Below are 15079 nucleotides of genomic sequence, written 5' to 3'. Positions count from 1 at the left end.
GGCTGGGACGAGTCCCGTCCTGGACCCATTAACCTTCTAGGACACCACATGCAGCAAGCGGACCCACAGACCTACTGACTTCTCCTTTGCCAATTTTTAATAGCTTTCTCATAAATCGGAAATAAAAACAAATATTGGAAAACTGTTACATAAAATTCCTACGTAAACCGCTGGGCAGCGATGGTTCCTGCTGCAGAGAACCAGCAAAATGCATCTTGAGGTTTATTTAAGGGTGGTAGCAGAGCTAAAAGACATGCTATGTGGGGGGGAAGGGGAGGGGGAAGAATCAGAAGAGAGCAAAGAACACGTGTGGGTCACCCCCTGCCCCTTCCCCGCCAGCCTGCCCCACACCCCCACGTCGCTGCAGAGGCCACGTTTCAGACCCCCAGCCCCGGCCCCGGAGGTAAAGTTTCGGCTACCTGTAGTGGAGGAGTTGACCTTCTGCATTGTAATCCCGATAAATGTCATAGTCTTTCTCAAACACTCCAGAAGGCGAGGAACTGCAATACAGTAATGGTGAACAGGGTTACCAGCAGTGGCTGCGACTCGCAAACGCCCCTATCAAAGTCTCCTTCAGGTTACGATCAGCGAAGATGCATGGACAGAGCTGGGCTCCTGGTCCCCCTCAGCCTGGGCCCTGTCCTTGGCATCTACTCTCATCTCTTGGGTAGTGGCAAGGCTTGAGTCATCAATCAGCTGTTTAACAGATGACCCCTCATTTCAAACCTTGGAAACACCATGTTCTTCCTTAAATACATGTTATTTGTGAAGAACGGCCATGGACACGCCTGGACACATCCTAAATATCTTTTTTGTCCCACCCTTGTCCAAGCGCATCCCTTCCCCACGCCTTGTTGCCCCACTCTACGCCAATGCCAGTCTTGTCATCGTGTATTTTAGACCCCCGAAGTGCTTTTGGGCAGGGTCGGGGTTACCCAGTGTTTAACACACAGCTGGCACTTGGCACGTTCCCCTGCCCAGCATGTTTTGAATTCTGCCAGGCCCAGGGTTTTTAGTTTATCTGCATAATGCTCTTCAGCTCTGGGTTATTTAGGCCATCTACATGCAGAAAAATGCATTCTAAAATGGGGCCTCAGATGTGCAGGCGGATTTGTCCCCCTCCTCATCTCCTTCAGATTCCCTTTGGCCAACCCAACTTTCCCAAGCACATTTGCTCTAAAATCATGGAGAAAAACACCCTGGGATGCGTGATGGCATTAAACCAGCGCCTCTCATGTAACACCGGACCCCCGGCAATGCTCGGGGTCGTTCGCTGGTCCCAAGGCGCTTTGACTTCCCACCTCCCCACAGTCTCACGTGTGCCCTCCATGCCGTCTCAAGAGGCGTGCGTTTCGTTATTAGTCTCTGTCTAAGGGCAATGCTTTCAGATATTGTTCATACAGATCTCCATTGTTTGCTTAATGTGCGCAGGAAAGGTCTTTTTGCCTTAACAGTCCTTCACTGTGGGAAGTGCAAATAATCAGACTCATTCATAAAACACACAGCGATTCATGCACTCAACAAGTTACTAGACATTTCATCCACATAAGAACTTAACAGTAACAGCAAACATCTGGAGCAGCTAAGATGCAGTGTTAAAAAAAATCTATGTACACATTAAGATGCTCACATTAATAAAATGCAGATCAGATGCTGGTTTCAGAAGAAGAAAAAAACCCGAATCTTCCTAATAGGATAGAGCTCAAAAATTTTATTCAAGCAAGTGGCAATAAAATTAAGCTTCTGTCAATGCTAATTTTAATGAGACTTCTGAGCCCTGAAATTATGTCTTGCACTGTGGTGAATTGCTTAATCCCTTTTCCCCTCACAATGCATGTGAAGGAGTGCTCCTACTCCTCCACGACAGCCAGCCTCTTCTGAAGAGCAAGGCAGCAGCTCTCACCCCAGTGTTGAACCCAGATCCAAGGTTATGGGATCTCCTTCGCAACGGGCGATGCCTTGGCAGATTTTATGGAAGGGAATTAATGCCCAGGAAGCTTCCTGAAGAAAGGCTCTGCTGCTACAGGCAGGCCATCCTTAAAGTTTACCAAAGAGAAAGGCAATGGATGTTGGGAGAAGACCTCATGGAAGGTCTCCTTCAGACAAGCTTTTGAAAGCATGAACTGGAAGTCATAGCTGAGCAAGGGAAAGACCCTCCATTGCGTTTGAGTGTTCAGACAACAGCCCTGCTCACTGCGCTTCATGGATCCTTTGGAAAAATCTGGAAGAACTGCCCTCCTGGGTCAGAGCAACAGCATCCCCAGCCCAGCACTCTGCCTCTAACAGTGGCATTAAGAGATGTTATTTAGGGAGAGCTCATGACCCCGGCCACTGCCTGTGGCCCAGCCCATTCCCCTGGTACTCCCTGAACAGAATCACAGCACGGTTGAGGTTGGAAGGGACCTCTGGAGATCACCTAGTCCAACCCTCTTGCTCAAGCAGGGTCACCCAGACCACACTCCCCAGGATCGTGTCCAGATGGTTTTTGAGTATCTCCAAGGATGGAGGCTCCACAACTTCTCTAGGCAACCTGTTCCAGTGCTCAGTCATCCTCCCCAGCCTCCAAAGTCTGCATTAGGGATGACAGGCAGGATGTATCCTCTAGGACATCCTCTTCAGAAGCGTTTATGGATCAGTTGTCATAAAAGAGTTAATCCCTCTTTGAAAACACAGTAATATCTGTCTCCCCAGCTTCTCAGGGCAATTCCAGAAGTTCGCTACCCACTGTACAGCTCACTTCTTATCCTCCCTGCTCAGAAATTTCACCTAATCATAAGTCGTTCCTTCTGGCCTTGTATTTTTCAAAACACTTGCAAGCAAGGGCACTGAACGCGTCTCCTTGCAACTCAGGGCAAACCTTCTGTGCTTGAGGTGACGCAAATCTGGGGGCAAGAGAGGATGAAATCTCATCTGGGCTCTGGCTCCCGCACCTCAGCCTCTCCTCACGCTCACCCGACAGGAAGGGCTGAGGAACACACATCAGCGTTGCAAGCATCTGGCCAGCAAGTGACCAGAAAATGAGCAGATGGCAAATTCCCAGTCACTATGCCTGCCGCTTTGAGTCCAACATGTGGAATTTCGGAGGGTTTCCAATAAGTTTGTGCAAAGGCTCTTCCAGAAACAGCAAAGGCTATTGAAACAACCACAGGGTTATGCAGCTTTTAGTACTTTTGGTCTTGCCAGCTGGATGCACAAGGTGAGGTATGTGTGAATTCATGTGTGAATGGAATTTATTCACATCTGGATTCAAAAACAGGAGGAAATATCCAAGTCTGAAGAGAGAGAGAGATGCAGAGGCAGCACTGACTCTGCTCTCAATTTCGTATTTCATGCAGGAGCTAACACCTAAAACACACGGTACAGTACACCCCTTGTCTTTTGGACACCTACAAAACCAGGACATACTGGAACAAACCCAACCATTTCTGCATGTACTGGCCAAGCACAGATTTGAAACCAGAGACCCAAAATATGCCTGCGAAGAAGAACAGCCCGTGAGGCTAGTAAGATGAAATACAGCTTAGCATGCTTTGCTCTCAAACATACACGTTCACTTGGCATACATTAGCACCTTGTAATCTTTAAAGAAAGTTTTCTTAGGCTGCTATCTCTTCCTATTAAGATAAAATGTTCAAAACACCAGATTATAAACCAGATCTCACTGACATTCAATCCATGTTGTAAGCTAGTATGTGATCCAAAAATCCTAGGCAAAGAGGTAAGATCAAGATCAGCTAGAGCTTCAAATCCACCCCACCAGCAGAGCCAGATCTTGAGCAAAATTGCTGCCAGCATCCTGTGGGCGGTATCGCTCCTCGTCCAGGTACTGATGAGTCAGAGCTGGATTCATTATCGTCGCAATCAGCTCTTACTACAGAAGCACAAGGCTGCAGATGAGATTGATGGCAACTCTCGTGTCTCCCATCTGCAGCCCCGCGAGTTATGAGTTTCAAGGTCACAGCGAATACGGCAGTGCAACATCTGCGACACTCCCTCAGCTCTTATGCATTTCGTTGGAGCTGAAAACTCACCCCTCTGCAGCTGCCACTAAGGTCACACTTGTTATCTTTGGGTTGGTTTTAGAAAGTTCTGAAGAAAAAGATGCCAAGAAGTCAGAGAAAGTATACAGCCAAGACGAAAGAAAGAGCAACACGGTATCTGACCTGTGCCCCTAACATTGGGGGCTTGCTTGCATTGGGAATAAATATGCCACAAGCAGGAAACACTTAGGGGACTTTCAAGAGCAAGTACTTCTGACCTGCGACGGGCTTACATAAGTAAGATAACCAATTCTGGCGGACAAAGGTATGAAGAGACACACAGGAGGGAGGATAAAGTTCACCAATGTCACACTGTGAAGTTTTATTTCATCTTCAACAATTGGAACAGATTCCACAGACTCGCATTTAGTTCTGCGTCTCAAGGTTACTAATACTCAAAATCTAGAGATCTGCTTCAGCTCCCTTGGAAGCTGTGGTGAGGACGGAGCAGGCACCTTCACACCTCTTGCGTTAAACAAAGCAGACACTCGGGATCCTTCGCCCTCAAAGGGAGGTTGGGAGGAGGCATTTAAAGAAAGCTGCACCAGAACAAAAAGCAGTCTCGAGGGTGTTAAAGCATGTTCCACCTCAGTCGTTCCCAAGATGGGGAAGTGAGATGGTGGATGCACGTGGTACCTAGACCAGGCTGGGCTTGGACACACGACAGTTCTGCCCGAAGAAGGCCTGGGAGCTGATAACGTGAGACCGAACACAAAGGCTATTCTGCATTAACGATGGAAATGACGAAGCATCAAAGCGAGCACAACGTGAGCTTCCATCAAGCTGCAAAAGCACCAAGATGACAGGCTGTGACGTCAGCGTGTCATTCTGCGTTTGCTGCAGGTACATCTAGGTACATCTCCCTTAAGGTGTGCCACCGCGAGGAACTCGAGGGTTAAGGACACCCGCTCTGCCCAGGAAGGCTGCCCACCACCCCTTCACTGCTGGCTGGCGACAGGGAAAGGAGGGGACCCTTCCGCAGGTGAAGGTCTCTGTCCCCCAGGAGATGGAAGAGGGAGAGATCACGGAGCAGCTCCCCGTCCTGGTTGAACTGACCACACTGAGCCCCAGCCGGCAGAGCCGAGATTCAAACCTTGGTCCTGCAGTGTCTGAATAAAACTGGTTGCAATTGGAAACTCGTCTGCTTGCTTTCCTGAAGCCTGGGGCCCAGCATGGAGGACAACCTCTGCAAGGAGCTGAAGGTGCTTCCTGGCCTCCCCAGAGCACGGCTGGAGTGCTGTGACACCCGGCCCGGCCTGCAAGCCCAGAAGTAGCTTGAGACTTGCCCTGCTCCACGGCTAGGCAGGGTGGGCTAGCTGGGGGCTGGCTCAGACTTGGAAAACGGCTCAACCACAGGCAGCAAACCCCTCCGAGGAGGCAAGTGCTTTTGTCCAGACTGAGCGCTCCATGCAAAAATATTTCCAGTGCACGAATGTGGGTACTTAAAAAAAACCTTGCCAAACCAGGCAGAACTTTTAGCAGCCAAGGCTCTGACTCAAGCCCACAAAGCAAAGACGCACGCTGTTTCAGAGCAGAGCAAGCCTGGGGGCCTAAAGCTTGCAGCCCACAACGTCACGGGGCAGAGAGGGGTATTGCAGAAAGCACCTTAACCCAGTGCACGGGCTTGTTGGCCCAACCTTTGCAAACCTCGCAAACCTTGAGAAACAGCCTGCTTGCCGGGCGGCAGACGAAGGGCACAGGACAAGCCCTCCGTGACACTGCTGCCCATGGGAAACCAGGCTAGGAGGAACCCAACAATGTGTCATCTATGCTGAACCTAAGTGAGCGAGTTTGATTTTTATGCCTCCCAGCGTGCATGGAGGAGCTGTCTGCCCGGGTTGGAGAAGGTGCGACGCTGGCATCCGTCTCGGCCACCCCTGCTGTTTATCCGACCCCAGCCCCGTCCTCCTGCCAACGCCTGCGGAGAGCTCCCGCTCGCCCGTCGAGCCCGGATGCCACCGCGCTGCTTCTGGGCGTCCGAAACGGCGCCAGGCCCACTCCTGTCTTTGCTTTCCCAGAACGGCGACGGGAGTTTAGCAAGAGGGATTAGCGCAAGCGCCGATGCTGTCTGCACAGGAAACCTCGGGAAACGGGAACTGGGGGCACCAGGCACTTGCGGGAGGGCCAGAACTGCTGCTTCTTCCAGGTGCTGCATGGGCTTCACGGGGCTAATTACTGCCGATTGGAAATAAAGCCCATTTGATTAATTAAGACGCCAGGTTGCTAAATGGAAGTTCAACAGGAGAGGCGACTGCTCGTCTTCCCAGCTGTGTTACCCCCTGTCCCATGAGCCTACAGGGTGCTGGCCAAGCTCTTGGCACTCGGGACTCGTCACGCTGAAGAGATGAGGATGCCTCATCCCAGCGCCTGCTGCTCGTGCGGCAGAAGGAAAACAAACGGATCCGTCGCCCGTCTGCCCTACCCATGGGAAAAACCTGGAGAGCAAGGGTGGAGGAAAGAGCCTCGCGAGCACGACAGCGGGAAGGGCCCTCGGCCCGAGTCCTCGAGGGGCCCTGGCCGCAAGAGAGCCGTGTTACCTGTGAAAGCAGATTCTGGATCACCCCATCTACACTGCAGGACGCTGAAGTGACACCTTTAAACAAGTCAATTCATCACGTCTGAAATTGGGCTGAGATCAGCATTAACCACCACCGGCCTGAAACTCGCAACTTCTGTCTTTTAGTAGCAGAGAAACTCTGCTCAGAAAGTCATCTCTGCACCTCTCGTGCTACCTACTAAGTAGGGTTGGTCCTTCAAACTCTCCTACTCGCGGCAGTGTCCAAGCGCGAGGAAGCACGGGAGGAAACGAAGCTACGCGGCACGCCTGGGGCACGACGCGCCGCGCTTGCGGCAGCTCTCCCGGGACGCGGAGCTATCGCGCTGATCTCGGACGAGAGCGGCTCCGGCCGTCGGCGGCGCGGACGCTGCCGTTTTCGGGAGCCCACGACGTGCCGGCGCCAGCCTCCGTGCAGAGCCGCTCGGCATCCTGCCCACGCCCAACACCATCGATGCCGGCTGGAGACTTGAAGACAAAAAGCAGCCTGAAATAGCACAAAGGGGGATAAATGCCGCGTGTGGACGAGCGGCACAGAAAGCATTTGCTCAGAAGAACAAGCAGGGGAATAACAAGACGTGCTACTGCTGCAAATAGCCTTCCCCAGCGGGGCTGAACGCGTGGGACCGGAGGCTTTGCACTGGCAAGGCTGACACCTAGTCATTGCTTCCCCGGCTCCCGGGGCTCCGATACGGCATCGGGAGCCGACGGGAGGCTGCTTTCGCCAGGCTCCCCGTAGCAACAGCTCGATGAGCTGCAGCGAGAAGCCGTGCGCGGGTGCTTGGAGCGGGAGCCGCCCGCGTCCTTGCTGCGGAGGGGAACAACGGCACCGCACGTCCCACCACTCGCGGCAGCTCGGCTTTGCCGCAACCGCCCATCCTCAAACTAATCCAACGCCCGGGACCAAGAGGAACCTGCTGAAAAGGGCAGGGGGATCCTGATCCCGGTACCGGGAACAAAGTGCGCTAGCAGGCAGCATCGCAACCCGGCGCTTTTGGTTTCCCTGGCGCCCAATGGGAGTAATTGGGTGCCTGGGGGACGGTGCAGAGGTGGGTGAGACAGCGCGTGGTGGTGAGAGCTGCCGGGAGGGCAGGGGCCAGCGGGCCTTGGACGGGCTCAGACGCACCCCCACCTCCATCCCACGCTCGGGAGCAACACGGACATCCAGGCAGTCTCTGGAGATCCTTTACGCCCATGCACACCCATGCTGATGCTGCAAATTTGGGCCCTCTCCTATCGGAGCAGTTACACCTACTCGCCCTGAATGAGGTGGCTGGAAGCCGTCCAACATCCCTACCACCAGCAGCCAAGGCCAGAACTGCGTGGAAACCAGAAACCAGCACCCAGACAGCCCCAGAGCCCGGGGACAGCCAGTTTCACATATAGTGGCGCAGTTTCACAACAAACCTTTGGTGAGAGCAACGTAGGGCTCTGAGAAGTGGGTTTATCGCTGGAGGATATCTGATCTCTCCCAGAGACGCTCAGAGAGCAGGGCGTGCGTGCAGCAGGCATCACTTGGAAATGCCACTGCTACCAGCAAGGTCAGCTGCAGAAGACATTTTTTCCTATCACATCCACATCCCCCCAAACCCTAGCGTGGGCTTGCTGTCTGCATGTGTGCACTTATTCCAGGGGAGCTCGATTCACTCGAGTCCTGCTCAGAGCTGTACTGCAGAAACACTTCTGCTTGCAGAAGCTGAAGTCCTCTGACCACTCGGGTGTAGGCAGGGTCCAACAGAAGCGGGCAGAATTACCCGTACACGCAAGCCTGGCTCGGTAAGGCATCCACATCATATCCGCGTCTACGTTACGGGTTGCAAGCACTGAATTGGGGTGTGTGACTGTTTACTTCCATCGGAAACAGCACCAAGCAATAGGTCCCACGCTTGTGTCCTGCCAGCAGCATCACTTTGACGATGGTAGCTTTGCTCGGTTTTGGCTTTCAAGGAGCCGACCCACTGCTGTCTATACTCTTTCCAGTCCAACCTTCTCTGGAAAAAGAAAACAGGAATTGCAGGAGCCTGCTTGTGTTGAGGGGACCTCTGCAGATAAGCAAATGATCCTATTAGTAACACGTTAGTTGCCTTCCTTTACGGTGCATAAGGCCTCCCCTCACTGAAAGAGGATTCACTGCTCACGCTGTGATATAAGGCCAAGCGTAGATTTGCCTTCAGGAAACCGTGTGATCCTCAGAAAAATCACAGCGGCCCCTGTCACAGGACGTAAACAGGGTTCTCCACAGCTGCCTGTATTATATTGTTATGTGACTGATGTCTCCACAAAGGTTAAGTCCCCCTTTAATGTCTGCAGTCGGGAACATATGGCTGGTGGCTTCGCTCCCATTCCTGCGGAGCAAGGCCGGGAAGGGAGGGCGAGGAGGGAAGCGCTCTTCCTCCACTGCCGAACCAGTCCACTCGCAAACCACCGCAGGCTGACTGAAGCCCAAGCAGCTCCGGCAGATGCGTCGTGGTACGTTTTAAAACACAGGCACTGCCTGCTGCATCAGGAGCCATCCCACGGCGTGGAGAGGCTCCAACCAACACCGACTTCACCCGCACGGTCTCCGTTGCACACCCTGCCCTGTGCTAGGTGGGCTTACAGGACTGGCATTTACTTTTTCCTTCCGTTTCCCTTTGACCAATTTGAGCTTGTATGAGCTTCTATCTTAGAGAGGATTCCCTATCTGTAGTGGCTTTTATTAAGAGATGAAAGATGAGGCTTTGTGCTGGCTTTGGGAAGCTGACAAAGGCTTCTCCAAGCCCGTGGCCTTGGCTTCAGAGCTAAGCGCTGCTCTGCACTGCGGGAGGAAGCACAGAAATGCCTGCTCGGTTTTTAAAGGTGGTCACGGGCCTGGAGATTCCCAAAGAGCTAAAGTCTCCTCCTCCGATTAGAGCACCTACGGTCCTGGGGAACAGCCTCCTCTGTAGTGGAAGGACGTGAGAGATGTATGACAGCATCCCTAGACAAGCTCTGGTAGGAACATAGGTGCTTCCCATGATGATGTGACTAGAGCCAGCTTGCTGCCCAAGCAGGACCACCAAACCTCACAGGGGAAGGCTGAATTCCTTACAGCACTGCGTCATGGACAGCTTTCTCCACCACCACCAATGATGTCTAGAGGCCTCGAGAAGTTATGACCCCCTCCTCCAGGGACTAGATTTCTAGGTTTCCAGATTGCACAGACATGGAACATTTTCAGCTCCGCTTGGCCATCTGGGACCAAGGGTGACAGCACTGGTGCACAACCAGCCGCCCTCGTTCCCAGGCACTTTTCCACCTTTGCTCCGGTATCTTTTGGAGAAAATAACTTGGGGAACCGGACAATTGGAGGCTGCTACATCACCCAGAGGAGAAAGAGAAAAGGGCCCTCGCTGAAGATTTTATCATCTAGATTTACATGCGATGCCAGCAATGAAACTGCTGTGTTACCTGCTGAAGCCCCAGATATCTTGACAGCTGCGGAAAAAGCTGCTGTGCTGAAGGACAACCTACAGCAAAATAAACCATCACACGACTGGCCGTGCTGGCAGTACCTCTCGCTGCCGGCTGCTCAGACACTAACGTGGGGAGCCACCGCCTTTCTCCGAGCAGGAAAACAGGAAGCAGAAGAAGAAAATAAAAAGACTCATTCCTGACACTCTGGTGTCAAGATGCAAGGCTTGTCTCCCGAATGCAAGCCTCATGGTCCCAGAAGATGCCTGCTGCAGCCTCTCCAGGCCATGGTGCATGCCTCATCTCCGAGAGCGCAGTTTGAAGAGCAGGGATTTTGCCATCTCAGCAGAGGTGTGAAGAGGTCCTTCCCCTCGTAGGGCACCACGCTGCCCATCTCAGCCTCGCCGTGGCCGAGAAGAGCCCCAATGCATTCCTCAGCAGCCCCTGCTCGATTCCAGGTCCAGGCACGGCTTGCTCTCACCAGCCAGTTAAGTCAGGGATCACCAAGCTGCAGACAGAGGTGCAAGGACGAGTTCTCCTCCACTGCCCCAGCTGCAGAGAGCAGGTGAGTACTAAGCCACAACCATGGATTTCCCATGGACATCTCAAGAAGTGCTACAGCAAAACAGCAGCAGCTTAAACAACTCCTGAACTCTGCCGTAAGAAACTGAGTGTATGGGGATACTCTGGGAAGTTCCACCCAAATCAGTTTCCGAAGGGGATGAGAGAGATGGCTTTAAATGCTTGCATGGACAGTGATCTACAGGAGCCGCACCGCGTGCCAGAAGACCCGATGTATAAAATCACACCCAGAAATTTGCAGAAAGCTGATCATAGAAAGCAAAATCCACTCTAACAAAAGAGCCAACTGAGCCAGCTACAGCAGTGCTGCAGTCATGCTGGAAAAGAGCATGCTTTTTTAGGTTTTGGAAGGGTGCTCTAAGGTCTCTCCCAAAACCTTCTCTTCTCCAGGCTAAGTCAGCCCAGCTCCCTCATCCGCTCCTCTTATGTCATTGTGTCATGTATGCCATGTGGGCACAAGGATGCTGCAGGATAATGTGCTTGAAAAACCTTGCTAGAGTCAAGGTAGATGCTCTGCCCTCATCCAAATATTTAGTTATTTCATCACAGAAGGCAATCAGGTTGGTCGAGCATGATTTACTGTGGCAATTCCATGCTCACCATTCCCAGCCACCTCTGTCTCATCTGCATCCCCAGAAATGGCTTCCAAGAGGACTCGCTCCGCGATTTTCCCAGGAACCAAAGTGAGACTGAGAGCCCTGTGCTCCCCCAGCAGCAGAGTTGTGGGCAGACTGCTTTTCCCTTGGCTGCCACCCTTGCCCCTACCCTCTCTCATCCTGGCAAAGGGGCCAGAGTCTGCACCTCCTCACGGACCAAGTCCCAGACCAAAAGAGGTTGTCGGAGAAGTATTTGAACCAAGACAAGGGCTGTGTTGTCTCCTCCTTGGGTAACTGGCAAGGCTACACAGAGCCCATCTCTCTGAAGCAGCAAGGTTGTCCATGGTCTGTACCAGCCACAGCCCACATCTTCCTCCACGTGCTCTTTTTCCCCTAAAAGGGAACAAACTCATGATGGTGGCTGTCAGCTGGTGCAACCAAAGCTTTAGCAGTAGCCCTTTTCTAATTTTCAGGTGTAAAGGTTTTATAGATGGACTGTGGCAAGCAGCTGAAGTAAAACCTTTGCTTGAGATAGTGCGTTTCAAGTGCTTTCACTGTCTCCCTTCTCCTCCCTCATGTCCTTATCAAGAACCAAAGGACAGTCAATGATGCTTCTGCCAGAAGGCTAAGCAGGCCAAAGGCTCTATACCTAATCCTAGTCCTGTTTAAATTGCGCAACGATGTAGTTATGTCAATATATTTAGCTTTCTAGGCCTATTTGTTTCATCACAGGCAACCCAACCTCCCTCTAAAATTAAAATGGCTCTAATTTAGTTTCTGAATTTGCCCCGAAGTGATTTCAACTAAACCAAACTAAGAGCAATTTTTGAGTTATGGCAGTCAAACAGGTGTTTAATGTGGTCTAACTGATGCACCAAAAATGAATTTAAATCAGTTCTGAGTGTCCTCATATTCATGCAAATGATGAAATTGTTGCAAAATATGCCAAGACATAACCTCAGAGCACACCAGCTGCCCTGCAGGATCTGCCCAGCATGCTTCACCCCACCACTTACCCCTCATCCTGTGACTTCTAGGGTTGCACCACATCATAGACAGCTTTGCGTTAGATCAAGATGAGACAAAAATAAAATGGCTGTTCCTCAATAACTGCCGGTGTGAGTCCTTATGCCAGGATAAGGAAGCCTTGTAACACTTTAGTCCACTTTTGGAGACAATAAAAACCAACAAGGCCCTCCTATTTCGGGGTAAAGAGACCTCCCCACTAACTTCAGATCCCCATCGCTCTTCAAGGCAGCCTCAGGTGTGCAGCTCGGAAATCTGACTCTTGGGCACCCAAGCGGGAGCTATCCCAGAATCCCCACGGACAAGCCTGAGGCTCCCAGCAGAAGAGGCTCCAGCCCACGTTACCTGCCTGGTACCAAGCCTGCGGGGGGGCTTCCAGCCACGGGGCTCACCCCAGCCTCAGGCAAGTGCACGACTAAGAGCTTGACAGACTAAGGGCCAGTGCGACCTGTGCCCTCGCCACGTATGTAAAGAGCCTGAGGGTGCTCAGAGCCTGACGGTCACTCCTGAGACCTACACTGCCCTACCGGGGAAATTATAACAGCTTAGCAAGGGGAGAAAATAAACACGTCCAAATGCTTCGAGGTGAGTGCACCCTCGGGCTCCCATCCTCTGCCCACCCCACCCATGGACACGGTCCAGGCCCAGCTCCCCGGACGCTGCACTAATCTCCTATTTGACTAATGGGATCCTGCATGGGACTAATTACGCCGCAGCCAGATTCCCAAACCAACTGCCAAACGTCTTTCCTGACAATGATTAAAACTGACGCCGGGGTGAGGTTTCCAACGTCCTACTGAAACCCAGCAGATGCTGCTAACCGCCCCCGACGTTTGCCGTTCGGCGCTGCCAGCGTGCGGCTGGGCTGCTTCACCTCCTCGCGCGCGCGGAGCCCGTGCGCGGCAAGGTCCCTCTGCCCGGGGACTCGCGGTGCCGGCAGAGCCCTCGGCAGGTCCACCAAGGAGTAGCCAACCTCAAGAGCTGCAGAGAGCGTAAGGAACAGCAGTGACAGCAGACATCGAGTGCTTCCAAGCAAGGAAGACATGTCAACAGCTGCATCTGCATGGTAAGAGGAGCAGCACATCTGGAGGAGCAGCACATCTGGAGATGCGCCTCACCTTCAGCGAGGCCTGGACGGCAGAGGCCAGCTGCCCCTTCCTTCCCTGGCTGCCGGAGGCACCCAGGAGCCCTGGCAGCCCTACGGGATGCTCCACCACGCACCGCTTTTCTGGGAGCAGCGTCGTGCTCGTCATCACGAGTGCAAGTCGAACCCTTGCTGCAGATCTCCAGCAATATATTTACCCACCGACCTACCAGTATTTCCCTATTTGCTTTAAAAGCTTCGCAGAGTACTCAACTTGCTGCACCTGAATAAAACCAAACTAATTCAAACCTTGCACTGAAAGCATCAATAACAGAATACACACCTAACAAATTTGTTAAAAAATTTAAGGATGTTTTTTTTTCCCCCCTAAAATAGGAAGCGTCACCATTTCACAATGGCTCCAAGAGAACAGTGTTGCTTTTATTTTTAAAACAAGGGAAAGTGACTTGACTGAAATAGCACAGCTCAATGGCAAAGCCAGGAATAGAAGTGAAATCCCAGGGCCTAATCCTCTGTTCTAATCACCGGACCGCAAGCCTTCATACCCTTAATTACAGCCACTGCTTCTAATAAAAGTTTAACGATGGTTTTCTTTGCAGTTATGTAAACTGTATTTGGGGGTTGACAATCTGCGTAAGCGCTTTGCTGCATTAGACAAACATCCATCTAATCCTGCATCCAGTCTTTGCACGGGCAGCAGAGAATTCAAGGGAAGAATATTAAAAAGAAATAGGCCAGGCACAGAGACCTTCTTCCCCTCGTTCCTCTTTCTCTGAGCCACCCGGGCTCAGAGCCCATGGGGAAAGAAGTGCCAGATACAGACATTTTTCCACAAAGTATTTGGGAAAGGTGTGAGGAGGAAGGTTAAGCCTTGAGATGCTATTAGCCCCGAGGCAATCGCAATGAGAAAAGAAAACTGAAGCCAAAAGAAGCCAACTGAGATAGTCTTCTGGCCTGTGAGCGTGCAGGAATCAAAGCCTTATAGCTGTCAAAGGAACGACAAAACGGGGCTGCTGCGAATTAGAGGGGGATGCCCGGCGAACGGCAGCCCCACTGCTCGGCACTGGCAGGAGGGACGAAGCAGAGTTTCGGCGAGGTGCGAGGAACGCGCTGGGCTCTCAGACGACAGCCAGCAGCGACCCTACACCCTCGCCCTCCTCATGCATCCTCAGTCTGAGGACATCGTAGGACGAAACAGAATAAAACAGCTTCAAGCACCCTTTCCAGACCCCAGCAGGGACGAGTGCTGTCTCTCAACGCCATGGCATGAAAGATTCATCTCTCACTGGAGGCCATGAACGACCTCAGGTAGGAGAAGCTCAACCTGAAAGCCTGCACCTCCTTCTCGAACCACACGCTCTCCCCGACGTCTGCCAGCACTGCTGGTCCACGCGTCTCCCCAGACCGAGCAGGACTCCGTGCAAACACACCCGTTGTGTCAAGCTGCCGACAAGGCCAAGGCTGCTCTCCACCAGGCCCAGCCTGGCCACTTCTCCAGCCACCAACCCCAGTGAGCAAACCCATCCGGAGGTGGTTTGGTACCTGAGTCTCCATCCACGAGGTCAGCAGAAGCATTTGCAGAACCATTAAATCTTCTCTCAAGTATTTAAGTGAAGGCAATTGCTGACAACCTACCAAAGGTGACTGCAAGCGGCTGCAAAGAAATGCAGGTTAACCCAATTTATTGCCATGCTCCTTTTAAAACTGCAACCCCAATCGCAGCTTCCCAGGCCAGGCAACAGCG

The 15079-nt window shown here is 52.3% G+C and overlaps 1 protein-coding gene across 2 annotated transcripts in view; it reads right to left on the bottom strand.

Annotated features, from left to right (window-relative positions):
- Nucleotides 1–15079, bottom strand: part of ARHGAP39 (Rho GTPase activating protein 39) — a 150999-nt gene that overhangs the window by 42973 nt on the left and 92947 nt on the right. For both annotated transcript variants that reach the window (XM_064507950.1, XM_064507951.1), the window contains exon 3: nt 420–500. In XM_064507950.1, the coding sequence (XP_064364020.1) occupies nt 420–500 (81 nt within the window). The remainder of the gene's footprint in view (nt 1–419; nt 501–15079) is intronic.

Source organism: Dromaius novaehollandiae, chromosome 2 (assembly GCF_036370855.1).
Source record: "Dromaius novaehollandiae isolate bDroNov1 chromosome 2, bDroNov1.hap1, whole genome shotgun sequence".
NCBI classification, from domain to species: domain Eukaryota; kingdom Metazoa; phylum Chordata; class Aves; order Casuariiformes; family Dromaiidae; genus Dromaius; species Dromaius novaehollandiae.
This window is presented reverse-complemented; position numbering and strand designations above follow the sequence as displayed.